This window comes from Malaclemys terrapin, chromosome 2, assembly GCF_027887155.1.
Source record: "Malaclemys terrapin pileata isolate rMalTer1 chromosome 2, rMalTer1.hap1, whole genome shotgun sequence".
Classification (NCBI taxonomy): Eukaryota; Metazoa; Chordata; order Testudines; family Emydidae; genus Malaclemys; species Malaclemys terrapin.
The window spans coordinates 226,197,205-226,224,259 of record NC_071506.1 but is presented as its reverse complement, the minus strand read 5'-3'; the positions used below and the strand labels follow the sequence as shown (position 1 = coordinate 226,224,259).

The following is a 27,055-nucleotide window of genomic DNA, read 5'->3' as shown; positions in this document are numbered from 1 at the left end:
CTTAGTCTTAAAAGCTAATTTAATCACCCCTTGTCTTAATAACCCAGGGCCTGATTTTGTCCACATACAGACCGGATGCACTGTATGCTGGTCTCACACTCCCATGGACGAAGGGGGCTCAGCTGCCTGCATTGCATCATTTTCCCTGTTGCCTAGAGAGTCAGAGAGCTCTTTGTGGGTCTGGGGAGCTGTGCAGGGAAGGGGGCAGGGCTGGGAAACACAATCCCTCTTCCAGTCAGCCCCGTAGGGTTCCCACACATAGATATTATAAGTCCCCAGCTGTATTATCTTCCAGTCCCCATCCAGTGCCTAAGGAAAGTCCCAAGGCAGCTGCTAGCTGCAGGAAGCTCAGTACTGGGATCATGCAGTCAGGGAGTGGGAAGGGACTGCCAGGGGCATGTACTCAGTATGGATATGTTCTGATATCCTGCTAATCTATGGGGAGCGAAGAGGCAATTCCTGTTCCTTCAATGGAACAGTTCAGCAGACAAAAGTGAAGAAAGCCTTGTGGCATCTCCCCCCTCCTTCATGTCCTCCTGGGGTCCTAATTTAATAATGCCTGGTTTAAATAACTAATTAAAAACCTATATAGGGTTGTGTCATTAGCAAATGTTGGCACTTTACTAATCCCAATCTGCCTCCTAGCTCCTTAATAAATTCACTGGGACCATACTTAACCCAGGGATCAGCACTGGAATTTCCCACTATTAATCTCTCTCGGCAGTCAGAATAGCTGGTTAGTCTTACATTTTGTGTCCTTATTTCATAGCTAGTTCTTAACCTGCAATAGGGCTTTACACTAAGTTTCCTTAATAGCTTCTCATTTTTAGGGGGGGCCACTATCAAAATGCTTCCGAATGTTTAAATACATTCTGTCTAGCGGTTTGCAATTAGCCTCTATTTTGTTAACGTTGTCAAGGATTCCTAAACAGGTAGAGAAGCACAATCCAGCTTCCCACAACAGTGCTGCTCTGTTTCTATCATATACTCTAAAGTCCTTTATAGTTTTCTCAACTGTTTTTCCAACCACTCAGCTAATTCCCATAATCATCCTTAGGCTTTATTTTAAAAACAGCTACTCCAGTAGCTCCTTGCAGCCCTTTGGTGGTTGTGCTTAATGGCAAATTACACGTTTGGCTTACTTATTCATTGTAGTGCTCCTTCAGAACTGTTGGGTGAATGCAGTCCACCCCTGGTGATTCACTACAATTTAATGTTGTGTTCCATCACCTTTGTTTTTTAAACATATCTGTGTCTCAGACTGTGGATGTTCATTACTTTACCAATAAAACAAAGAAAAGAGTCCAAAATATAAGTCACAAAACATCAGATCATAAATACAAGGAGAGGGATTGATTGGGTCTTCTTTTTTTTTTATTCAAAGGGACAAAGGCACATGTCAGTTATAGAAATAAAATGAATTGAAGCCATAGAATGTGTGCCTCCTCCCTTCATGGATATTATCCCTAAGGTCTTTTGCTTCTCCTGTAATAGAATTGTGAAAACATTTGTGTGCTCCTGTTTTAGAAAAGGAATCCTGAAGCTCGAGTAATGATGTCTGAGATCGAGGCACTCCAGAATTAGGAATCCATTCAGGCAATGCCATGTTGGACGGGTTGCCGTCCAAACTCAAAGTATATTGGGTTTCCTCTTGATCGTTGCACTCCGGTTGAAAATTTCCACCTTCTCCACCAGTTTGATTCTTTGGTACACCTGGCTTACTAAGACTAACTGGGTTGTGCCATACAATGTATTGGTCTAAATGGCTGGGTTTCAAATCTTCGTAATAAAGGGAATTCCAAGACGGTGCGGGAGAAGGTTCAGATTCAGGTCTAACTGCAAGCTGCCTTCTGTACAAAGCTTCCGTTTGCCATGTATCCGTGATTTTCTGAAATTTGTTTACTATAGGTCTGTTATCCTGACTCTCACCTCTCTGGTAACATGCTTGAGGCAGATGACGAGTCTGCAGTGAGTCCTCATCCCTTTTCTTGGCTTCATTTTCTGTATGTTTACATTGCTGAACCAAATTTGTTGCTGTTTTCCTATTGCTAAGTATCACGTCTGAGCAACTGGGTATGACAGCATGAACTGTGTACAAAACTGGAGGCACGTGAACATCTGAGGAATCCCGTTCTTGTAAAACTGATTCTCTGGGACGCCGACTTTGGAGGAAACGTGCAATGCGCCCTTCTAGGGGCCTCACTTGTGAGAGACTAGGCAGAAACGTTTCTTTCTGTGGGAGGAAAAATAGGATTAGGGTTGACATCTAAGCCTATGCATTTCACAAAGGAAGAGTTTCGTGGCTGGTGGTCCTGATCGTTTGCTTACTCTGCCGAAAGGATTCAAGTGTAAGTCTTCATCCACAGCCTCACACTGGGGGTGGTGTGGAGGCGTGCTGCCAGACACAGGCACAGAGTCAGGGGGAATATGGCCACTGCTTCACCCTTTGAAAGTGAGCAGTGAGTGCCCTCCCATAGACAGGCCAACTCTGCTGGGTGAGGGGAGGAGCCTAGACCATGATCCCACCCCTGCCCAGAGCATACTGGAAGGCTAAACTCAGAGACCTTCTGCTTGGAAGAGGACAATGAACGTATTGTGCCCAGCATCTATGTTCAGGACACAAATGGGAGGAGGTTTCTTGTGCCCTCTTCTCCCACTTTCTATGGTTACCATCCCTCCTATTTGTGATCTTATGACATCCATGTTGCAATGCCAACAAATGCTTACGTTAATGTATATTGTTTAGCTTCTTTTAATGTAATTTAGCAGTTGGAAACAATGAGGATCATTAACACCGTATGGCCAGCCAGCTCTCTGCAGACCATAGTTTGGAGAACCACTGATCTATCATTATTAATTATTTGTATTGCAGTAGCACCAAGGAGCCTCAATTAAGTCAAAGCCCCATTGTGCTAGACACTGTACAAACAGAGTAAATGACCATCCCTGCCTGGTACAGCTTGCAGTCTAAAAATTACTCAAATAACCCAAATGTTTTATTTCTGCTATTTATTATAAAGTGCTAATGGACTAATATTGTTGGGACAAAAAGGTCTGTCCCAGAGTGGACCTTTTCCAAAAACAAGTTCTGAGATCAGAGGGCAAGAAAACCTAACCTATGTTTGAAGTAATGAGAGCTGCCATTTTGGATTTTCTCTTCTAGAAGCAACTTGTTGAAAATACACTTTTCAAGCCTTCTTTATACATCATAAAGGAGCAGAAAAAGGACACAAACTATTTGTTCCAGGTCACCTTTAAGAGAAAACTCAGCAGCTTTTCTGTTTAAGATATGGGCTACAATTATTATTATTAATTATTATTATTGATTACAACTATTTGCACTGTAAAAAAAGAAAAACAAAAGATAATGCAATCTACAAGTTAAAGCATGAAGGAGCATACGAATGTTTAGCATATCTGGCACGTCAATACCTTGCCACGCCGGCTACAACAGTGCCATGCGAACGCCTGTGCTCACTTTCAGGTGACAATGTAAATAAGTAGCAGGAAGCATTATCTCCTGTCAATGTAAACAAACTTTTTTTCTTAGCGATTGGCTGAACAAGAGGTAGGACTCAGTGGACTTGTAGACTCTAAAGTTTTACACTGTTTTGAGTACAGTTATATAACAAAAATAGTTATTCTACATTTGTAAGTTACACTTTCATGATATAGAGATTGCACTACAGTATTTGTATGAGATGAACTGAAAAATACTATTTCTTTTGATTATCTTTTTAAAAGTGCAAATATCTGTAATAAAAATAATATAAAGTGATCACTGTACCCGTTGTATTCTGGGTTGTAACTGAAATCAATATATTTGAAAATGTAGAAAAACATCCAAAATATTTATAATAAATTTAAATTGGTATTCTATTATTGTTTAACGGTGCAATTAAAACTGCAATTAATTTTTTAATTGAGTTAATTTGTTTTGAGTTAATTGTTTGAATTAACTGCAATTATCTGACAACCCTATACATTTTCAAAAGCATCTAAGGATACGTCTTCGCTCCCTAAATACTATCCCGCCTCAGCCTTAAGCATGTATGCAGGTGACTAACCCGTCCTGTTTCCTGCACCATTGCAGTGACACTGTTATTTTTGGCATGCTAGCTCAATCAAGACTAGTACGTGTATGTTTACCTCACCTAGAAATTACACTTCCAGCTGGAGTGTAGACATATGCTATGTCAATAAGTCCCATTTTAAAAAGTGACACAGCCACTTAGACATTTAAGTCCCATTGACTTTCACTTAGTGACTAAGTCACTTTTAAAAATTGGATTTAGGAGCCCAAGTAACTTAAATGCTTTTGAAAATGTTATCTGTTTCTACTCTTAAAATTGACTTTGTAAAACATGGTCCCTTCTCACTCAATAGATCTGCTTCTTGTGTGTATTCAAAATCATCTGGAGCTTTTTGTGACAAAAGGAGTTTGAATTACTTTTTTACTCTTGCTAGCACTGCAGAACCAGCACAGCTGTGGGAAAGTGAATTGGAATCGGTTCCTTCTTGTGCATTATTAACAGAATACTTTACATAGTTCCAATCAATTACACCTGTGCAAACTGATTGAAGACCATGGGACTGCACGGGTGTCACTGAGGGCATAAATTGGCCTGCAGAACATTTATTATAGGTAATGATGCATGAGAAGAGAGCAATACAGCTTGATTTTCATATCCGATGTTGAGTTTGCATGGCTGGCAGTTATGAAAACATATTTTTACTTGTATCCTGAGCACATTTAATATTAAAATTATTGAGACAATAAACATGGAACCTCCCGAAGCCATTTTACCCATTGCAGACTAGAACTGCACTTTAAAATAGAATCAGAGAACTCTGAGGGAATTGTACATTCTTGATGCACCGTAAAATAAAAAGGCAAACAACTCACATGAAAGTAGCAGAATGGAAAACTCTCTCAAAAACCTCAGCTGATTCTGCTTGATAGACAAACAATAACCTGTGATGCTACAAGGACTTTTACCAAATGGAAGCCACGTCTACATGTTATCAAAAGAGACTGAGTCTGATAAAGGCAATAGGCCAGATCCTCAGCTGGTGGCTTCAATGGAGCTATGCTGATTTACACTAGCTGAGGATCTGACCCAATGTGTTTCAGCCTCTGCACTGTTGCACCACTCACAAGAGACCTCCCTTCTGATTTGAAGGGTGGCATAACTAATGTTTACAGAGGCAAAAAGTACTGTAAAATGCTGCCATATGCTGGTGACAGCTTTCAAAGATAAGAGAGAAAATGCTACTAAGCAGAGTCGCAATCAAGAAAATTAGTAATTGAACAAATCTTTGATACATTATACAACTTCTGTCTACAAAACAGACCACCACAGATTTTAACCTACGAATAATTTATCTCCAGTTTAGAGTGAACCTGATCTTGTAAACACATATTACTGGGACTACTACGGGAAGTCATATCTGGGTCTACTCCTGTCCGTGAACACTACATCTGGTTGCAGGATGAGGTTCTTAGTGATTGGAGTACTTACAAGTTCCACGTCTTCCCCTAATTCTCCAGTTACTCTGCCAATTAGCTTCATGTCGTAATCATCCAGTACGAGGGGGTTCATGGGACCTCTACCTTAATGGAAACATATTTTACTTTCTAGTCTTCTTTGGTTAGACAAATGAGAAGAAATGCTTACTCACGGGTGTGGAAAAACTCAAATAACTGTTACCCTGTGTAACATTTATCATAAATTCAGCTGCTTTTTAAAAATACCCCAAATCTTGAAACAGGACTCAAAAATGGAAAAATAAATCCATTGGCTAACCCCTTTTGCTGACATCATGTTACCTTTTCTTCTTTATCTCTATTCGTTCATATTAAAAATAATGCATACCTGTGAAATCATGGTTATATGTTGTTATCCACTGGGCCCTTTCTACATTTCGCAGCATGTTGGTTGTCCTTGGAGAGAGATTAGGTTCCAGTGGGTTGCATGTAGCATTAGGAGCCACAGTCTTTGGTGGCTTTGGATAGTATATCTGACTGTTTCCCTCAACAAATTTAGGAAACTGGAGGAAAAAAAATAAAATGGGTAAAGTATAAAAATCTTGCTGCATCTAGGTGAAGTGACTTTAAGACATGGGGTATCTGTATGTATTTTAAAGTTCTGATATGAAAAAGATTAGAAAATATGGGCTTTTTAGGAAACATTAAGTGGTAGCATGGGTGAGTTGGACGTACATATATTTCTGTAGTAAGGGCCTATGCACCCCTTACTCTTGTGAGCAATCCTTACTGATTTTACTCAGCATTAGCCATTTTCCACACTCTTCATCCAGGAATCTTTCTGTTAAGTTTATCTGATGAATTACTCATGGGGGGTAGTTCATACACTCTGCGCTACTGGAATTCAGCCCTGCATTACAATCTAATTAGAATATTTAACATCTGCATAATTCATCTGAAACAAGACACTTTGATGAAAATCTTCATGTAAGGCTCTTCCTGGCTCTCATATTTTCAAGGACACAGTAGGCTGGACCCTTTGTACCATTCCTATTAACAGGGTGCTTCACAGGGACTGTCAAGTCAAGAGGCTTGTATCTCTCAATATCCATAGGAAACTGCATCCCCAAAAGCTGTATCTATATGCTCATTTTGTTTACCACTGGCCTGCCCTATACTCTTCATCTTGTCCTAGGTATGTCTTTCATCTAACTTAAGCTGAGCAGAGACCTGGTCTTTCTATTCATCTGAAGACAAACAATAGCAGAAGCCTTAACACGAGTGCTGGAACAGGAGAGGTCGGGGGGTATGACCCCATCACCTTTAAAAGTGGGAGGGCTAAACCCCTCTCACTGTTGACCGTCTGTAAGTGCAAGCGACGAGGTGGAGAGGAGTAAGCGGGGGGTAGGGCCTCAGGGGAAAGAGGCGGTGTGGGAGCTGGTCTCAGGGGAAAGAGGCAGCACAAGGGTGTGGGCTAGGATTGCCAACTTTGGTTGGACGAATTCCTGGCGATTTCATCACATGACATAATCTATAATTAAAGATTAATCTTTAAGTCCTGGAGGATTGGCAACCCTAGTGTGGGCTCGGGGAGAAGGGGCGGTGTGGGGGTGTGGCTTTGGGGAGAAAGGTTGGTGTGGGGGCACGAGGCAGGGCCATGTTGCCTCTGCCGTTCCTGAACCTTAACATTTAGGGTCAAGTCCATCCACTCATTCTGTGTTCATGCAGGACCCCCGCAATGGAACTAGTGTGCTTCAGCTGTGTAAGGCAGAGCTGGATTCAGAGATCTGTGTAGGGGAGGGGCACTTCTTGCACGGCCTGGAGACCAGCGCTGTGGGGAGGGGCTCCCTGTATGGCAACATGAGGACAGGACCAGGGCAAGGCCAAAGAGTATCTGCTGCTACACAGACCGTCCAGTCATGAGGGACTGCAGAGCAGTGGCTCAGTGGCCACTTTGTTAACATAGCATGAGAAATTCCTTCTCCTACATGTCTCTGGGGTACTAAATTGGGCACTGGGAAATGGGTTTTTACCCCTTAAATCAAAAAGAGCCATTAGCCTGACAGCCTCTCTTAGCTTCTGATCTTATTTATATGGTTTTTTTGGTGAATGAAAGATCTTTCCTAAAATGACGGCTGTTTGTTTTGACTACACTGTGCTCTATTCAGGGCTTGAATAGGGTTGTAACAGCAATTAATTTGAAACACAGTCAGGGATCTTTATTTCTTCTAAATCAGTTTTACAAGGGTTCGGTTTTGTTTGATAAAAAAATGTGAATTTTCCTAATCACAGGAACAACTACCTACATGAAAGTATGCATGTTGTCCTGGCCAATGCAAGGCCTCCTTCTGGGAGTCAGATGGAATGTTGATGACTTCATGTCTATATGGATTACCTAAATGGTTTGGGAAAAAAAAAAGGCAATAGTATAATATCCATCAGGAAGAGCCAGGGACAGAAGAAGAGAGAAAAGTTCATTGCTGGCTGAGGTTTGTACACAAATCATCCTCTCTGGGTTGGGTTTTATTGCAAGGGCTCTTGTTTAATAAAATTGACACCAATTTGGCAAGACTCTCACTGCATTCTCCCTGTATAGTTTTACAAGTACAAAACGCTACAGGATTAGTAAGAACTGGTGAATTATAAACGTTGGCCCTCTGCCCATAAAACCACTTCCAGAGGTGGAACTGAATGCCACTGATGAATGAAGTAGCCTAACTGACTGAGCACAGGCCTGGAGCAACTGAGCCCTGGTCTACGCTACAAACGTATGTCGCTATAATGACATCACTCGGGGGGTGATGCAGTTATACTGACTGAACTCCAGGTGTGGACAGCACTATGTTGATAGGAGAGCTTTTCCCGTCAAAATAACTACTGCCTCTCGGGGAGGGGGAGTATCTACAGTGACAGGAGAAGCTCTCCCGTTGGCATAGGTAGCATCTTCCCTGAGCGCTACAGTGGCACAGCTGCAGCGCTGCAAATGTAGACAAGCCCTCAGTTTTGATCCTGGCTCTGCTGTGTGGCCTCCCTGCCTCAATTTCCATCTCTGCAAAAATGGGAATAATGTCTACCTCACAGCAACATTGTCAGGCTTAACTAATTAATGGCTGCATAGCGCTTTGTAGAGGTAAAGTGCTATATAAAGGCACAAAGGCTGGGATTCACAAAGGTACGCAGGCACCAAACTCCCCCAGAAATCAAGTCAAGTTAATGGGAGTTTGGTGCCTAATACCTTTGTGAATATCACTGTAGCAAGCAGCCGACTCACCGGCGCGGCACCTCCTGCTGGTCGTCCGGGAATTAGCTCTTTCCAGCCTTAGAGAGTCTCCTGCTGGCCGGTTTCTCCCTACCGGTATCTGCTTCCTCATCACTCTCCACCACTTATACTTCGGGCACTTCAGCCCCGCTTATCTGGGTCTCTCCTCCCAGGGGAACCCCCTCCCCCTATGCCCACCTTGCGTCAGTGGCTACTGCCAGTTGTCATCTAGCCCCCTTTCTCTGGGGGGAACTGCAGTCTGCAATGGCCACTCATCATTGGCAAGGGGGTTGGACCTGCTGCCTTTCTAGCCCCCAGCTGTCTCCCTGCAGCCCCAGTACCTCCTCTGGCCTTCCTGCCAGGCCTCAGCCTGGGAGGTGGTCAGGTCTGAGCTCCCCAGCTCAGCCTGCCCCTTCCCCAGCACTGCTCTGCCGAAGGTACCCTGTCTCTCCCAGGCAGCTAGGCCCTTCTCACTCCAGGGCTGGAGTGAGACTCTCACAGCTCCTTACTCACAGCCCTCTTATCAGGGCCAGCTGTGGCCAGCTACCTAGCCAACCTCCCTCAGCTGTTCTCACTCCTTTTATCCCAGGAGCGGGGTAACCGCCCCACTACAATCACCCAAAGTATTCTTTATATCATTTAAGTGATAAAAGCCAGTCTAGGTTACCTGAGCCCTCAGTCTAGATTTCCATCTCCCCAAATAAAACCAAACTGCAGTAAATAAGCTTTTGTCCTGGCCTGCCCACGTAAGTTAGATCATACAGCGGAACAACGAATAAAGTCAAAGAATTTTCGAAGAGCAGTCATTTGCTGCTTCTAAAGTAATTCTTAACCCGATAAGCTTTGCTGGGAATAGACCATGGCCTCTAATGATCCCCTGTTGAGCAAAAATAGGTTTTGCAAACCCACCTCCACACATCTGATTAGCATTGTTTAATGTGAATGGAGAACAGTAAAAAGCGGGAGAGATTTAAAAAAAAGTACTTTCAATGTTATATGCTTTGTGAAAAGGTTTTGTTTATGGCTGACCAAAGTAGCCCCATATCATACAACCCTCTTAAACATCACTGTTCAGCACAGTGACTAGGGATGGTAGCTAATTAATGCAAATTGACCTGCTGCTTAATGTCAGAAGCTCCTACTGAACTGAAAAGCTTCTTATCCCTCCAGCATATGCTGCTTCTCTTTTAAACAGAGTACCAAACTGTGCCTGGCTCGCATGGACAGGGAGCAGAGATGCTGGCAACTGCACCAAGAGTCCTGCTATTCTGGAAAAGAAATGTCCTGCCCCCACACCTAAATGCCACGGGGTGCTAACGACAACATGTGTGCTAGTTAACCCAGACAGGAGAGTGGCAAAAAACATACACACTTCAACACAGAGATTGTGATCTGGAGAAATGGGGGCAAAGCCAGAGCTCTACATTTTACCAGAGCACTTGGCCAGATTCTGAGCCCCTTCGTATTGAATCTCACTGGGACCACGTGTGGAGTAAGATGCTACTCAATGTGAGTAATGAGTGACAGTAACTTACTGCTTGTCTGAGCAGCATTAGTTTGCTGTTAGAAATGATTTCACCTTGGTGTGGTAAAATATAAACAGTTCAGTGACTGTTTAAACATACAGGAGTTATCCGCAAACAGTGAGTGTGGGTTTCATCTCAGCCCTGGTCTACACTACAAACTGATGTTGGTATAATTATGTCGCTCATCCACACTTCTGAGCGAAGTAGTTATACCAACCGAACCCCTGGTGCAGACAGCACTGTGTCGATGGGAGGGCTTCTCCTGTCAACATAGCAGCTACTGCCTCTCGGGGAAGTGGAGTACCTCCGGCAATGGGAGAAGCTCTCCTGTTGGCTTAGGTAGCATCTTCACTAAGCGCTACAAGGGCATAGCTGCAGTGCTACAGCGCTGTAAGTGTAGACAAGTCCTCAGACTGCAAGGGGCTTGGAAAAGTTTGCTGCATGTTTTTGTACCCCATGACCTCTCACTGCACATTCTACCATTTGTAAACATCTGGGTATCATCCCTGGTGTAACTATCATGGTCAATGGAGCTACTTCAGGGTGGAATTTATTTGGCCCAGGATTTGCAAACTTTTGATCTCTGCCATAGCTTTTTCTAGCTCCTCTCACTGACGGTTACTACCAATAATTATTTCCATGACTGGAGGACATCGTACACTAAATTTTATGCTTCACCTTTGTAGGAAATCGAAATGACGGCAGCATGCTTGGTACCCAACATGCGATGCTCCAGTTTAAGCCAAGCTCTGTCGCTATTATTTTCATGCACTGGCTTCATTTCAACAAAATCACAAACATTTGAGAACACCAAACAAATGCCAAATGCTGCTTTACCTTTGGTCTTTCTTAAAACAATCACATCATAAGCCTTTGTAGGGATGTTGGGATGAAAAGGTTGATGGCTGCTTGCTTGAATGCCAGTGTCTTGATCCTCTGGTGATTTAAAGTTTGGGAACATGGCATATCTGGAGATGTGTGTGTGGTAGGGGTGTGAAACTGGAAATGGCAGGGATAATTGTCTTGGATTGATTTTAGATGGAAAGAAAAACAGAAACAAAGTTACCTTACTTTAAATAAATATAGATTTGTCTTAATATTAAAACAATATATTGTATATCCGACTGGGCCAAATTCATCCCTGGAATAATTCTGCTGAAGTCATTGGAGTTACACCTGGGAGGAATTTGATCTTCTGTGTTTAAAACAGACATTGAGTCATTGCTTGTCAGACACTTGTAAGGAGATGCAATAATTGTTCAACTGAGAGGAGGCATGAGAGGCAAAGAGGAGGGGGTCCTTTAGTTTCTTTAACCTCTCCTGCCCTTACCTCACCAAGAATTCCCACTGCTCACCCCCAGACCTCTGAGGCGCTTTCCCTGTTCCCTCCCCTTCTTCCTATGTAAAAAAGATAAATTTTCTTTGTAGTTGCAACCCTTGGGGCCAGCATTTGGGCCACAGAGGTGCCTCTACAGGCAAAGGGACATCAAATAAGACTGTATAGTTCGCATGTCTCTAGGACAAGCTCTGCAATTGTGGGAGCATGAAGACCAAGACTAATATCTGATCTCTACTTGCTAATTAGAGATGGACTCAAATCAAGACTTTGGGAGAGGGTGGTGGTGTTTGAAATCAGAGTCCAGATCAGAATTTTGTAAGAGGCCCCTACCAACATAATCTTCATGCTACCTACAACTCTACCTGGGCCTACGCTGCCTTCCTTGGGGAGGTCATCCACAGCTTCATCCTGCAGAGTAACATTACCCTTTCAGGCTCATGACCACATAAACTTTACAACCGTCCTCTTTGTTAGAAAGGTGCTCCTGTTTCTATAATAGTACCTGATAGGAGGCTCAGCAGAGACAGGTACCCACAATAGGGTAAGTAAAAGACTGAAAAACTCATGTGAGAAACTTTCAGGGATAGTATTTTCCTACAGACTCAAGAACTGGCATAAGAGAAGGTGGAGCAGGTGGAGGACAGCGTGACAAGACAAAAACCAGACACAAGAAACAGTGACAGAAAAAAAGTATGGAGGGAGGGAAAACAGAGAGGAGAAAACCAATCGCAACAGAAATGGCACCCGCCTGCCTCACACATAAGAAGTGCAAGCTTCAGAAAAGCAAATGCAGGCCATAAGAAGTGTGTAAGAAGAGTGAAGGCACGTGAGGGGAGATGCCTTCTAACGTAGGAACACTGAAATGAACTGAGGTACTGTCAGACAGCCAAAAGAAGGATGGAAAAGAGGAGAGGTAGAAGGGAAGACAAGGCCTGTTTAGTGGCCTAGTATAGTAGTAATGCACTGCTCTGGCATGTGTGAGAGCAAGGTTCTTTTTCTAGACTTACGTCTGTGCGTGGAAAAAAGGGGACTGTAGCTGTGTTGACTGCCTCTTGCTGGGAGAATGCTACAGTACCATTGTCTAGGCACATGTAGACCTCAATCCAACAAAGCCCTTAACAAAGGCACTTAAAGTTAAGCATGCGTAGTCCCACTGAAGTCACTTTCTGGATCAGGGCATTGGTCAATATAGAGGGAACTCCAAAGTGCTTAACTGCTTTGTTGGCTTCACATCTTAACGCTACAATTCAACTAAGGTAACTGGCAATATTTTATTGGTGTAAAATAAAAAGTCAAATACAAACTGAACATGTCTTCTAATATTAATTTTAACTCAGTACTGCAGAAAAGATCATACACATTAGTAAGCAGAAGAAAGCTAGTAAATAACATGTGTTCTGAAGACTTGGAGCAACTTACATTAAAAAAAAAAAAACGCAGGAGGAATGAGGAGGTGCTGCTTCCTTACAGGCTATAATGATCTTTGGCAATAAATGAACTTATGACTTCTAAATCCAAAGATCAAATCTTTTAAGTGCATGGACTTTGTACATAATGAGTCACATTTACAAATGTTTACTTTTAGGTGGAAAAGAGGGGCAAATTCTAGCCTCAGCTCCTAGCACAGATCCCACTGAAGCTAATGGGTACTAGGCCTGTGCATCTAAACTCAAAATTTGGCCCAAAGAAAACGTTTTTTCTGGCTGGGGGTGCTAAGAGAGAGCGCCACCCTGGACACAGAGAACTGGGATTTCACTGAGTCTTTCTCATATTGCTGGGGCTGCTATTTTCAGCTTTCAGTTATTGAATGGTGAGGAAATCAAAGAACTAAATAAAAAATCCTAAAACATTGTGACAAGTGCAATAACAGGGCTCCAGGGGTCTGTCCTCAGGGAAACAAACACTGGGATTCTATTTTAATACAAGGGAATAGCATGATCTGGGTTCTCTAGAAAACTCTAACATGAAAGTTTACAGCATCTTATTGTGAGCAGACACCTTTTCCAAACTGCTTTAAAAAACACAGCCCACGCACTATGTATAGGCCAACCTCACCCCTTTTGTGGGGCTGTACTCCACTAACCAAAATATCAACAATAAGCTAACAAAGAATAGCTTGGCCAGGGGTTCTCACAACAAATTTTTGGTGGCCTCAGAGTGCAGCCATCAACTCTTGCTCTGACAATTGTTCCTAAAATACTTAATTAACTTTAGGAAAAACAAATAAATATGCACCTGCCCTTGTCCAAATCATAATTTATTTATGTAAGGTTTTTTAATTTGCAGATTTAATAATAAAAATAATGTACAGTTGTCTCTATTCTTTAATGGACCTAAACAGAATACAGGCACAAATAAGGTGCTTTGTATGTTCTTGTCTTTTTTGTTGCTGTTTCTTTTGCTTTTTTGGTTGCTTTAGTTTAGGCTTGCTAGCTAGTAAATCTGCTGCTGTGAAAAGTGATACTTGTATGTTAATTCCAAGGCAGCTACTGAGTCTGTAGTAAAAAGTGATATTAACAAATATCACTTTTCATAGCAGATTTACTCAGCCCCGGCAAGCCTGGGGATAAATTAAGCCTTGGATGGGGAGGTGGGTAGGAAGGCAGCAGAGGCCAAGGGCAATGGCAGGAGGGGGTAAGCCCAGGGCCGGAGCCTGGAGCCCGGTGCCTGGGGGATGGAACCCAAAGTCCCATGGCCATAGTCTGGGGCCCGAGGCCCAAGCCTGAAGCCCTGTGGCTGGGGGATGGAGCCCACCACCACGCAGCTGGAGCCCAAAGCCCTGTGGCTGGAGCCTGCTGCCCGCTACCCCAGGGCTGAAGTCCGACCCCATTGCCTCCAGGAAGGTGGGGAACTCACTTGCTGCCTGCTCCTCCAGTTTGTGTCTCCAGCGGGGGGCTGGGCCCAACCCCGGCTGGGGACTCTCAGGGAGGCTGCTGCTTACCTCCCCACACCTCACCCAATCACTGCCCAGGAGGCTGTGGCCACAAGAAAAATCCCAGGTGGCTGCATGTGGCCACAGTGGCTGCATCTGACAAATGATGGCTTAGACTTTCTGACCAATCTTGGCTTTAGCTAGCCTGCTATGCCCATACCCTAGATACTTTCTTCACTAAACAGGAGCTTCCCCTTCTCCCTGCCCATATATCCAAGTGGGATAATGAGGTGTGACCATAAAAGCCCTTCCGTGCCCAATAGCAAAGGGTTCAATGTCATGTAACAGCAACTTCTATCAACCCTGACAAACACATTGCTGTCATGATATTTATCTATAAGGAATGTCATGTAAGATATTAAATGAAAGCTGGTGACACAGTGGTCATTCATATCATTGTGAAATGTGTCCCTTGATACTACCTAAGGCATTATGGATACTTATTGATATTATGCTTTAACATCTGTAACCAAACAAATGGAGAAACGGGGTTTCTTCCAGACAAGAGAGAGGCTAGTTATCTCTCTGTCTCTAAAGTAAATTGAGCATGGTGATGCCAGAGACAAGGGAGAGTTCATTTGCATGGGAGGCACGCAGGAGGAGCAAATTAACGCAAGGATGTGAAATCAGGATGGGAAGACACTGGAGTAGTCTGACCCCCAAGGGTTCATCCTGACTTTGCTGACAAAAACAATAAACTTTGAGGAATTTAAAGAGAAGCCAAAAGACATTTTGGATCCATCCCTGAGGGAATAAAGAGGTCAGCGCTCTTTGCATCTATGAACGATGGATCCCAGCCATGTGGGTTGGTGACACTGAGAAATGGCTGTAGGTGAGAAAACTGCTTTTGACAATGGTTGGAGCCTGCTAAGGTTACATGTAGTCTCTTAGAAGTGAGTTAAACTTTTGTTTTATTTGTTACCATTTCTGTTTCTATTATCTTTGCTTAGTGTCACTTAAATCTCTGTTCTTTATTAATAAACTTTTTCTTGTTTTATTATCAAGTCATCTCAATGCTGTTGTATTAGAGTAAGGTGTGAATGCTCAGCTGAATCAACAGGCTGTGTATTTTGTCTCTTTGAAGACAGCAGACTTGACAGGCTCTTCCAAGGGGCTCGGGGGCTAGGGTGTATCAAGTATTAGCTGCAAGGCAAAGAGGGCTGGGAAAGGCCCTAGGGAGTTTGTTTGGCTGGCTAACAAGCTGGGGTGACAGGGAGTTGTTACTCAGTTTAACACCAACAAATCTCTTTTGCTAAAACAGAGGAGTAACAAGGTCATTCATAATCCAGAGAAAGTATCATATGTGGCACTAGCAAGAGTGAATCAGCAAAATGCATTTAGACCTTAGCCATCAGCCAGCAAGATCAACACCTGCTAAGAGGGCGGGGTGCTTTGGACAAGAACTAATAAATTTACCATTGTATGTGTTCATTCTGTAGTGAGATCTCTCTTTATTTACTAGTGCTAACTTTCCCCTTATCTATTGCCAGAGTACTTAAACTATATCAGTGAGGATATAAAATAGAGGAACTGCCTTTCTTTTAAGGCACAAAGATAAAGATACAATATAAGTGATATAAACTTACTCGACTGAATTATCTGGAGGTTTAGGAAGCCTGTATTAGAGAAAAGAAAATATTAGGTGATTAATTTGGAGTGATCCATATTCATTGTGATTCCCTCTCCCCTTTTTATCTAAATTAGTACAATCAACAAACATTAGAGATAAATTAATATGTAATAAACACAGATAATACTCTCACTGGGTCTGAAAGTCCTTTACATGTTTAGGTGCCAAAATATGAAAGCTCAATGGGTGGTGTGGGTGTGTCATTTCAGAAGAAACAGGAAAAAAATAATCAACCTCTGACACTTCCTTGTAACGAGCCCTGCCTTAGTAAACATCACTCGCTAGTACTTTTAAAAAATTGAACCCTTTTTATCAATAATGCAAAACAGAAAAATCTGAAAATATATCCACTCTATTCACAGTATTAGTGGAGAAATTATATATTCATTTTTCAATGATAATTTTTTTATTATTCATGGTAGAGACTTATTTTTTTAAAGCAGTAAGGTGGAGGAAAACACTAATTCTAGAGAGCAAAACTTTAATCACTGAGTCTCTTGGCTCTACCATCAAGCCAGAAGGAGTCCTAGACTTATTCTGCAAGAATCAGAAAGTCTTTCAAAACTGGAGAATGCAATAAATATACTGTATATATGACATAATCTAGCTGGGTGGCACTCCCTTCCTTCCCCCCATGGGGGCTAGCCTGGGTCCCAGTAGTGCCTCTTCCCCCTCCGCAATGTTCCTCAGCACCCCCTAGGGGGTGCACTCCACAGTTTGGGGACCTCTGGTCTAAGTATATGCCATTTGGATATTTCAAGGGACAATTTATTAAGTTCCCAGGTCCTCGAAATAGAGAAATGCACAAAACATCATTTGTACAGTTGATTGTTCTCTATGCCTCTCAAGGGAGTATTGTTCAGAATGAAGGGCCGAGGACAAGTGGGAGTTGTGCTGCTCGCTCCGTGGCCCAATGTTATCCTAAATTCATAATACCAAGGAGATTTTGTCATGTCAGCTTCTTTTTCAAGCAGCTACGCACAACAGGGGCTTGTGATTAAAGCACGTTTCAGAAATTGTCCACACAGGGGTGCTGGAACAATTTGTATAGTGGCGGTGCTTAGAGCCATTGAACCAAACTGTAAACCCTGCATATAATGGAATCCACTTCAAGCCAGGGGGTACAGCAGCACCCCCAATACCCCTAGTTCCAGCACCTATGTGTCCACATAGGACGTCTGTCCTTGGAAAAACAGAGAACGATTAAAGACTAACCAGGATGGTTTCAGGCTGCGGTTAACATATTTCTTCCATAAAAGAGGAAGCTCAGTGGATGCAGTATATTGAGATTTCACATCCCAACTCCTGCACTGACTTTTTCAAAGGTAGGCAGAATGGATTTTTCCCTTTTCTCCCCCTTACTTTTATCTTTTCTTTGTCTTTTCTGACCCCTATAATCTCCATTACTCTCTCTGACCGTATCATCTCCTCCCTTACATCTCCTTCTCCCCTTGCTTCTCTTCTGCTTTAAGGACATGATCTCAAGCCCATTGATGTCAGGAGAAAGAGTCGCTAAGGAGATCAGGCCCTATGCTCATGTGATTGCAATGCTACTGATATTTAGGCTTGGTCTACACTACAGTTAAGTTGACATAAGGCAGCTTATGTCGACCTATGTCAGTGTCTAAACTACCGTCTTGCTTCCGCCGATGTAAGTGCCATACTACACCGACATAATAACTCCACCTTCAAGAGAGAGATAGGGCTCATTTCCGTGTAATTAGGGCAATGCAGTGTGTCTATAGAGCTCCATAAAATTGGCAAGAAAGCTGGCTCCCAGCTCACCAGCCCAGCTGCTGTGGGGTCTCCCTCCAAGCTGGGCTGCTATCCAGGCTCCCAGCTTGAACGGCCACCCAGGCTCCCCAATGTCAGCCCTGCTGCCCTCCGGGGTCCTGGCTCTCCACTCCCCCCCAGGAGCACAGCAGCTGACCAGACTCCGGGTGCAGCTCTCCCCACTGGAGGTGAGAAGCCCCAGGTGTGGACATCAGTGTGGACCTCACTGACCACAGTAATTACTGTGGTGGCTGTAAGTCTACCTAACATAGGTGGACTTAAGATTGTAGTGTAGACATGCTCTTAGAAGTACTACTAACACTGGCTCTTGTAATTAGACAGCATGCCTGCTGTCCCAGAGCTATGTCATTACTTCACATCAGTCACTCTGGGGGTACCCATAGCCAGGTTCTACTCCTGGCTCTGCCTCTGGCCTGCTGGGTGACCTTGGGCAAGTCACGTCACTGCTCCCTGCCTCAGTTTCCCCATCTGTACAATAGGGATAAGATACTGACCTTTTTGTGGAGTGCTTTGAGATCTATTGATAAAAAAGCATTGTATAAGAGCACTATATAAGGTATTAGCATGAATTATTGTTTATTTAAATGAAGAGCTGTCTGTCAGGCAGTATAGGATCTAAAGTATATGCATTTGACTTTTGCACAGGGCTGCTGATTTCTGAAGAGGAAAAGAGAGAGTGAGAACACTGGAATATTATGGGCATGTGTATCTAGAGGGGTTTCTGGAGGGATTCCTGCTCTCTGGGCAAATGAAACCCTTTTTAGGGTTAAGTATCAGAGGGGTAGCCGTGTTAGTCTGAATCTGTAAAAAGCAACAGAGAGTCCTGTGGCACCTTTGAGACTAACAGAAGTATTGGGAGCATAAGCTTTCGTGGGTAAGAACCTCACATCTTCAGATGCCATCTGAAGAAGTGAGGTTCTTACCCAGCCATCTGAAGAAGTGAGGTTCTTACCCACGAAAGCTTATGCTCCCAATACTTCTGTTAGTCTCAAAGGTGCCACAGGACCCTCTGTTCCTTTTTAGGCTTTTCTCCCTGCCCCAGAAGGACAGCCAATCATTAAAACCCTGAGTTTCCATATTTTCCCTTTTGAGATAATCTCTGATTCCTATTAAACCTATGAATTGGAGAAGCCTGTACAATTCATCTCCTTGTTAGTTCTGTTTCATATCTTAAATGCAAAGCATGGTCAGTTATGGATCTGTTTTTAAGTCCATTTCACTTTTGATCACTAAACAGAAAATGTGGGGAGAGGGTTGTGTCACACAGTAACACTCAGTATAATCACTGTGTGATGTGATATCTCACAAAATTTCATCATAAGCTAACTCATGCCTCCACTAAAATGAACAAAGATAATTGCTTTTCTTTTTATGTGTGATAGTTACAGAGATCATAGGACTTCAACAAATGTCAAATTCTGACAATCATTTACATACTGTTATTTTTGTAATCACTTGGATTTTCAGAACATGCTTGGTAATTACAGCTCAGAGCCTGACACTGTGCCTGTGTTGGAATCTAAGCAGTGATAGAAATAACTGCATTTACACAAATGCAATTTTTAAAAGTTTATTCATCCTACTAATACTTATATTTAGTTTTTTATCTCTTCAGTTAGATAAATTAATTTTCTGGCCACAGGCAGATGGAATTGTGTAAATACCAGCATAGGGCTTGATTCTCCTTTCAGGTGCACTGGTTTTACATGAGTGTAACTCCACTGACTTCAATGGAGCTATTTCTGATTTACTCCCATGTAAGCAAGAGGAGATTCAGTCCCATATGTGCTTTGGGGAGGGAGGATTATTTATTTGTAGATGTTTCTATAGCACTCAACATTGGAATATCTAAACTCTAGGTAGTAAGAAAGTAGCAGTAAACTTGCACTTTCAATAGCAGAACGTACTTTATAGAAGCTTTTAGGGCCTGAGTACATAAACAGCCAAAAAAGCCTGAACCTCACATTTTCAGAAGTGTCCACTAATTTGGGGTGCCTTCATTTTTCAAAAACAACAAGGAGTCCGGTTAAAGTCTAACAGATTTATTTGGGCATAAGCTTTTGTGGGTAAAAAACCTCACTTCTTCAGATGCAAATCTCAAATTCGGGAACCAAACACTGAAGGCACTCAAAATTAGTGGATATTTTTGAAAATGTGGGCCTATGCCATTAAAAGAGACAGGAGGGGGATAGTAATTGGGCCAAATTTGGCTGCCCCAGTTACATCAGTATCTTCACTGGAGTTACTTTGGGTTTACGCTAGAGTTCACAAGCATTGTAACAGATTTACACAGGTGCAACCAGGAACCGAATTTGACCTTATATGTATGTCACACGTTATAGTCCTTCAAACTAACCAGCTCTATCAGAATATTAAATGCAATCTGTAAAGAAAAGTACAGTGTGCCTATTTACTCACACTCATAACAGAGGAATGATAGTTATGGGACTGTCGATTTTTACTTATATTTGTGTGTTCGTGGAGTTTATAGTCAGCCTAAAATTTACTCTGATCTGAAATTTTTGTTTAAATTATTTCTCCTTTTTTATGTTATAAAAGTGCAGAACAGAAGTTTTGCTTTCAGATTGTATTAGATTGTATATGTCTTGGGATACCATATGTTTGTGTAATCCACTGGTCAGTGCATGTTATAGGTTCCCCTCCCTCTATGAGCAGGCCACAACAGCTATGGGTCTGTTACAGCCCCCAGCTACTGGGCCTGGCTCAAGCTGTAAAGACTCCGCTTTTTAGCTCTAGAAGTCCTCAATTCAATCCCTGGTTGGTCAAGATGGATGCTGTCATGTGTGTACAGCAACGAGCATACGGGGGGCAATGAGCTAGTAGTAGCCACACCAATTTTTGTACATCAGGGCACAGACATGGTTTCTTTTCAGAGACAGTTAGTCTATTCAAAGTATTGGCTTTGCGTACTTTTGTACTTTTTGGAAACAATAATTCCTTCAGCTCCCTTCACTGTATGGTGCACAGTGGGGTGGTGGCTTAACAGTTCAGAAATACTACTGGGGGACACAGCTCGAAGGCAGCTTCTTGGGATGTCTCCCCCCAAACCCTCCCATGCACTTTGAGCACCTCTGTAGAAAATGGGCTGCCTGGAGGCAGTCAGCTGAGTATGGTAGGAAAAGGTCAGGTTGTGGTGGTGGGAGATGGACCTGAGGAATGGCCGCTCTAAGTGGTACATTCCACCACTCCTGCATACTAAGTCTGTGTGAAAAATCTAAATAGATTAGAAATGGCATTTACTCATCCTACGCACTCAGTGACCCTTTGGGATGGATCACAGGTAATAACTGGCAGCCAATGGTGTGACAATTGCAAGCTTGTGAGGCTGACACTGGTGTGGGGGCAAGACCAGAGAGGAGTGTGGTTGGACATACCATTATCTAGTGAGTCCCGGATCACTGGCATGAGGAGAAGGATTTTCTACAAGGCCTAGATGGATTTTTGTGGCCCCACCCCTTGCACAGAATCCCTTGGATTGGGAGGGTAAATGTGGGTCTCTGGTGGCACATCAAAGCTCCCGCGAGGGGCTGATTACTTTGTTCTCCTCTATATGTTTTTAACTGGGAGGGAAGATATGGCCCAGTGTTCATTCATTTTGAAAGGCAGTTCCTGTATATGCAAAGCCATTCATTGTCATGCAAAACTACATAAGGATTTGTGGTTATGACAAATGCACAGTAATCCCATTATGGTATATGACATCTAGTTACTGCAAATGCACAGTGACTCATTTTCCATGAGAGACTGTAATGGCTCAAAAGAGCCATCACAAGCTATAATGTCAATACCCCGAGTATTAAGAGCTCCCTAGTAAGTCTCCAGAGCAGCACTCAGCCAGTGGTTTTCAACACAGATTTCGCAAGGCTATCACCATCTCACAGTTTGATACCGCAGGGAGAGTACTGAAAGTTACATAAATGTCTTTGCTCTGAAAGACCTGCAAGTATGAATGTGACAAATTTTCTAGGCATTTTAAAAAAGATCCGCTCTTTCTTTACAACATAAAAAAAAATTCTTTCAAGGATGAAATATGAGTAAATATGGTCTTATGGAAACGATGAACAGAGACTGAAATATTGAAAAGAGCATAGAAACATCGTAAGCCTTCTCTTTTAGGTTACATTTTAATTTTAAAAATAATTAAGAAAATTTATCAATGCACTCTCAACTAAAACATCCCTGGGCCACGGCAGCGTTCTATTCAGTATGCACCGGGCCAGATAGCGATCTGTCCCTGTGGCAACATGCCTCCTCCCCTCACGTAGCCTGCCCAAAGCAGTCCCTGGAAAGGGGTCATGGGCCAACAAGCATGCAGAGTGGGGCTAGTACACTAAGGGGAGCAACCTCACTGCCTGCACTTGGGGTGGGCCAGAATAGGAACGACTGAATTTGGGATTATGAGGATACAGTGGAAGAGGTGGAAGAAGCTGTTGCCTGAGTAGCTGTTCTGTGCCTGGGGTTGGGGATGGATTTCACTCCACAACCCTCCCATACTTCACCTGTTGTCCCAGCCTGTATGCAGGCAGAGTCAATTCTCTCCAATAAGAATTACAATTTACAAGGCATTCATCTGGCCATCAAAATATAAGGGGCCAAATCCTTGCCTGGTGTCATTCTCGTGAAATCAATGAAGTTACATCAGAAATGGATTTAGGCCCACGAAGTGTAAAATAAAACCAAGTCAGCTGGCTGAACATTCCAGGTGAATGAGAGGCGATCTGAAACCCACCCAAAGAAAGATGAAACTCTTATTTATCTTTAATCCACTAGGCCTGATCCTGCATTTCTTGCATACCTGCTGGGGTATAGTGCAAAGGTTGGCAGGGCTGAGCTCAGTGTGCATAGATACTTGTATTACACCAGTATCCAAATGCACCAGCAATTACAAAACCCCACACTAAGGACAAATCCTTGTCACTTGTGCAAAGCTCAAGCAAACATGCTGTGTGTGTGTGTGTGAGAGGGGGGTTAATACGCAGAACTTGTAAGGTAAGATTTCTCCTCACGACCCGCAGTCACAGTTCACAAGAGCTGCACAGCCAATGCCTCTAGGCTGCATTATCGGTCAAGGCCCAGTAAAGGTGGGCTTTGGCCAACACACACTTTCAGTTTACCAAACCCACCCTCCCTTGGCCTACTTTCAAGTCCCTGTTGCGTGGTGCTATGGAGGCAGCCAGCACATAGTGCTACACCCTGGGGCATAGGGCTGCAGATTCACCTTTTGTAGCTTCTTTGTGGCCTGTCTTCACCCTCACACAGCAGAGCTGGGGTAGTTCTGCTGCCTTTCCAGCCCTCATGGGCTCACACAAAATGCCCAAGGGGGTAGCATACTTTGGAATTTGGCAGGCATTATAGATGGGAAAGGAGGGTTGCTTGCCACCTGGCTGGCTTTTAATCAGCCCAGCTGGTTTTTGTACTGCATTGCCAGTGAAAAGATTTAGTGTGCTCCCCCCCGCCCCTTGGGACCAGCATTCCCTGTTCGCTACAGGCACATGTGGCCGTGCAGTGGTTTTGCAACTACTGCACATCACTTGGCTGGGAGCACAGCTGGCACCTGCCTCTGTGTGCTGACCCCTCAACCTGCTGAGCCATAGCAGCTCCTCCTGGCATTGGGGACCAGGAAGCAAGACGGACTGAGGCTCATCATCAGGGAGGGATAAGGAACGGAGGCTCCTGAGAGGGGACAGTAGTGGGGCTCCCTCAAGAACTGAAGCTTCTGTGAGTGGGCAGGTGTAGAAGCTCATGCGGGCAGAGGAACGGGTTCCTGTGTGTCTCGGTGACCAAAGAGAGGGCTGTGACCATAGGTGTGGGGTAATAATTAGCTACTGTTGGCACTAGGACCCTTTTTGTTGTTGGTGGTGGCATGGCCAGTTTTTCGGAATCTCGGAGATGGCAACCCTGCTGAGGAAGGGGTGAGGGTGAATCACACACTGTTCCCCTGGTTATTTGGCCTGTGGGGGGAAGTTAATACAGCCTTAGCCCTAACTACATAACTAAGCATATAGGATATGCAGCACTGCTAAGTTAATGTTGTTGTGAGGACCTTAACTTGTTCATTTCCTGACTTTTGAGTGTTTAAACTCATAACTACTGTTACATTAACCTAAACATTTTGGGTTTTGAGCTGCAAGTTTCAGTGTTTTGATGGTGCCATCTCGTGGCACACCGGTGTATTGCAGATTTAACCGGCAGCATTCAATCTCAAGGAAACCAGCTACTCTTTTAAATCGTAGCAGTGAAAAAAAGGAAATAATATCTTAGTCAAACCTCCTCTTAAAATACACCTAAAGATACCAGAGAAAACTTTAATATGATGCACCCACGATGTCATGGTTAGCTCAATGCTATTCTCTGCTAATCGGGACTCCGCCTAGTAGGAGAGAATATTTCTGAGTGACACTGGTTGACAAATCAATAAAACCAATTCAAATCTCATTGCTTAAGAGATACTAAACTGAGCACCGATACCTCATTCTGAACTTCCTTCCAAACTGTGTGTGTTTTCTGTAGTCACTGACAAACCACATTTTATACAAAGGTCATATTTCATTATAAACATTAATCCACAAGGTCATTAAGGAGGAATGAATATTTAGCTTGTCATTACATTTGCCACACTAAATAAATTATCTGGTCTATGCTGTAATTAAACTTACAGCTCATCATTCATACGGACATCACTTTTTTTCATTTGCGTTACATCATAATACTGTTCAATGGGAAGACCTCTGCATAAGAGAGAGAAAGACAAAAAAAACACAGAACAACATTTTACTTATTGGTTATAAAAATCCCAGGAAACACATACTGATTTTTTTTCTTGTAAGAAATGTAGACATGGTATGTAATTTTTGCCTGCAGTCCACAGACTGCCCTTACCACCAAATTCAGAGATACTGAAATGTAGATATTTACTATCACTCAGACCTTAACATTTAAGTTACACAGGGCCTGATTTTCAGAAGCGTCAAGTACTTTTGCCAATGATTGCAATGGGCACAGGATCAAGCCCTTAGAGCCTGATCCTATGAGGGGTTGAGTGTTTCATAGAAGATGCCAAGCACCCTCTACTCCCATTGAAGTCAATGGACTGGCAGAGTCAGACGCAGTGCCGTAACGAGGGCGAGGCGAGTGAGGCACTTGCCTCGGGCACGGAAGGTGAGGGGCGCAGAAAATCTCTCCTTCAGCAGGTTCTTCCCTCCGAGAGGGACTGAAGGACCCGCCGCCAAATTGCCGTTGGTCGTCGGCAAGGGAGAGGGGCGGCACGTCCGGCTCTTCGGCGGTGGGTCCCTCAGTCCCTCTCGGAGGAAAGAACCTGCCGCCGAATTGCCACCAAAGGGCTGGACATGCCGCCCCTGTCCCTTGCCTCGGGCGCAAAAATCCCTAGGTACGTCTCTGGTCAGACGCTTAGTGTGCAGAAAAATGGGACCTTTCTCAGTGGTCTTTGTTGCTGCTGAAAAGACACATGACCTCTGAGTGAGATGACAGCATCTTAGCTGCCTCTGATGGAACAGATGTTGGTTATCAGCAGCTAGCATGGGGCTGGACAGAGAAAAGTAGAGCAAGAGGGACAGCCAAACTGAAGACCATACAGTCAGAGTAACCAATTTTAACTGGTAATGTTACCCCTGGAGTTAGAACAGCCTTGGGGCTTCTGACCTCCACCTGCAAAGGCTAAGCTTGCATAGAAGAAGAGGAGACATGGCCTGGAAGAAGAGAGAGGAAAATGTTGGTTCAGAATAGCAGGGCATGTGTTAGTGTGTTCTGCTTGGCTTAATATGGTGTTTGGGGTTGTTGGAAAGTAGACAATCATCTCTTCATGCAGTGTTGTTGTAGCCATGTTGATCTCAGGATATTAGAGGGACAAGGTGGGTGAGGTAATATCTCTTATTAGAAGTTTGTCCTATAAAAGCTATTACCTCACTCACCTTGTCTTGCCAGTAATCTCTCCATGACATTCAGAGTGCTCTGCACTCTCTCTTTTTTTGCCAAAGCCAATCTGGATTGGGTCACTGCCTTCCTTCTTTCCATTTAGCAGCCACTGCTGACACCTGACTTCTGTTTCAGAGGCCAGGATGATACTCCCGTCAGGCAATGCTTTCAAACTATTCAGTGGACTACCTCACATGCAGGGGACTAGTCTTACGGAGTAGTGATACTTGCATTAGCCGTCCCACCCGCCCACCTACCTACAAGTCTTTTCTGATAATTGGCCAAGTTGCACTCAGTGTCCTGGGATATATTAGACTTGAACACAGATCTCAATGAGAACACCACACATAAACTATCTCCATGATGTGAATTCTGTTTTCAACTTTACAATAAAAATGTTATGATGACCTGGAATTTTTATTTTGTGTCTTACTTACACTTGAAAAGTATTATGCTGCAAAGATGCATCTTTAGATACACATAGCCTTTGTAACTATTCCAGCCGAGTGGAAAAAGTCAGTAAATGAGATATGGTGTTAGGGATCAGAATAACCTTTGGTTCAATGCATCTGCAGGGAGTCATTAGTTTTGTCTGTAGAGGGAGACATCTTGGCTTCCTATGCATTTTGTGTCAGTTGACAACTGAACATTTTGTATTGGAAACTGCATCCCCCAGCACTAAGAGGATAAATAATTGTAAATAATGCAATGCTTCTGAAATATGGTCTTCCCTATATTATTAATGCACACTGACATCTGCTGGGGAAAACTGCACATTACCTCAGTTCTTTTTCCACATAAAACCAGCTCTGCCAATACATAGTTTCTCAGAAACTGAAATCTTCCTTAAAAAGGTATGCTCCATTTCACACATCAACTTCATTATAAGGAACCACCCAGAATATTTAAAAGCCAGAGATCTGCTAGACAGGAGTGTGTTGGGAAAATACTTTTTCCACTTTTTATACTTCATAAACTTTCTATTGAAATTTTATAAATTGGGTTGGGAAAATGTACTTCCCCATCAGTAGACCAAACAAATGTATAGGAGATACCAAAGTAGAAGTATACTTGTTTACAAAAACAAACAAGTAAACCAACCCCTAAATGTAGGATTAAAAAAAAAATCAAGTA

General features: G+C 43.2%; 1 protein-coding gene across 1 annotated transcript in view; it reads right to left on the bottom strand.

Annotated features, from left to right (window-relative positions):
- Positions 1-1,221: 1,221 nt before the first annotated feature.
- The window catches only part of C2H7orf31 (chromosome 2 C7orf31 homolog), a 45,268-nt gene continuing 19,434 nt past the window's right edge, over positions 1,222-27,055 (bottom strand). Inside the window, exons 4-10 of the mRNA XM_054020450.1 lie at positions 24,646-24,717; positions 16,131-16,160; positions 11,111-11,295; positions 7,795-7,883; positions 5,877-6,051; positions 5,523-5,614; positions 1,222-2,233 (exon numbers count right to left, since the gene is read on the bottom strand). Coding sequence (XP_053876425.1) covers positions 1,400-2,233; positions 5,523-5,614; positions 5,877-6,051; positions 7,795-7,883; positions 11,111-11,295; positions 16,131-16,160; positions 24,646-24,717 — 1,477 coding nt within the window. The 3' untranslated portion in view covers positions 1,222-1,399. The remainder of the gene's footprint in view (positions 2,234-5,522; positions 5,615-5,876; positions 6,052-7,794; positions 7,884-11,110; positions 11,296-16,130; positions 16,161-24,645; positions 24,718-27,055) is intronic.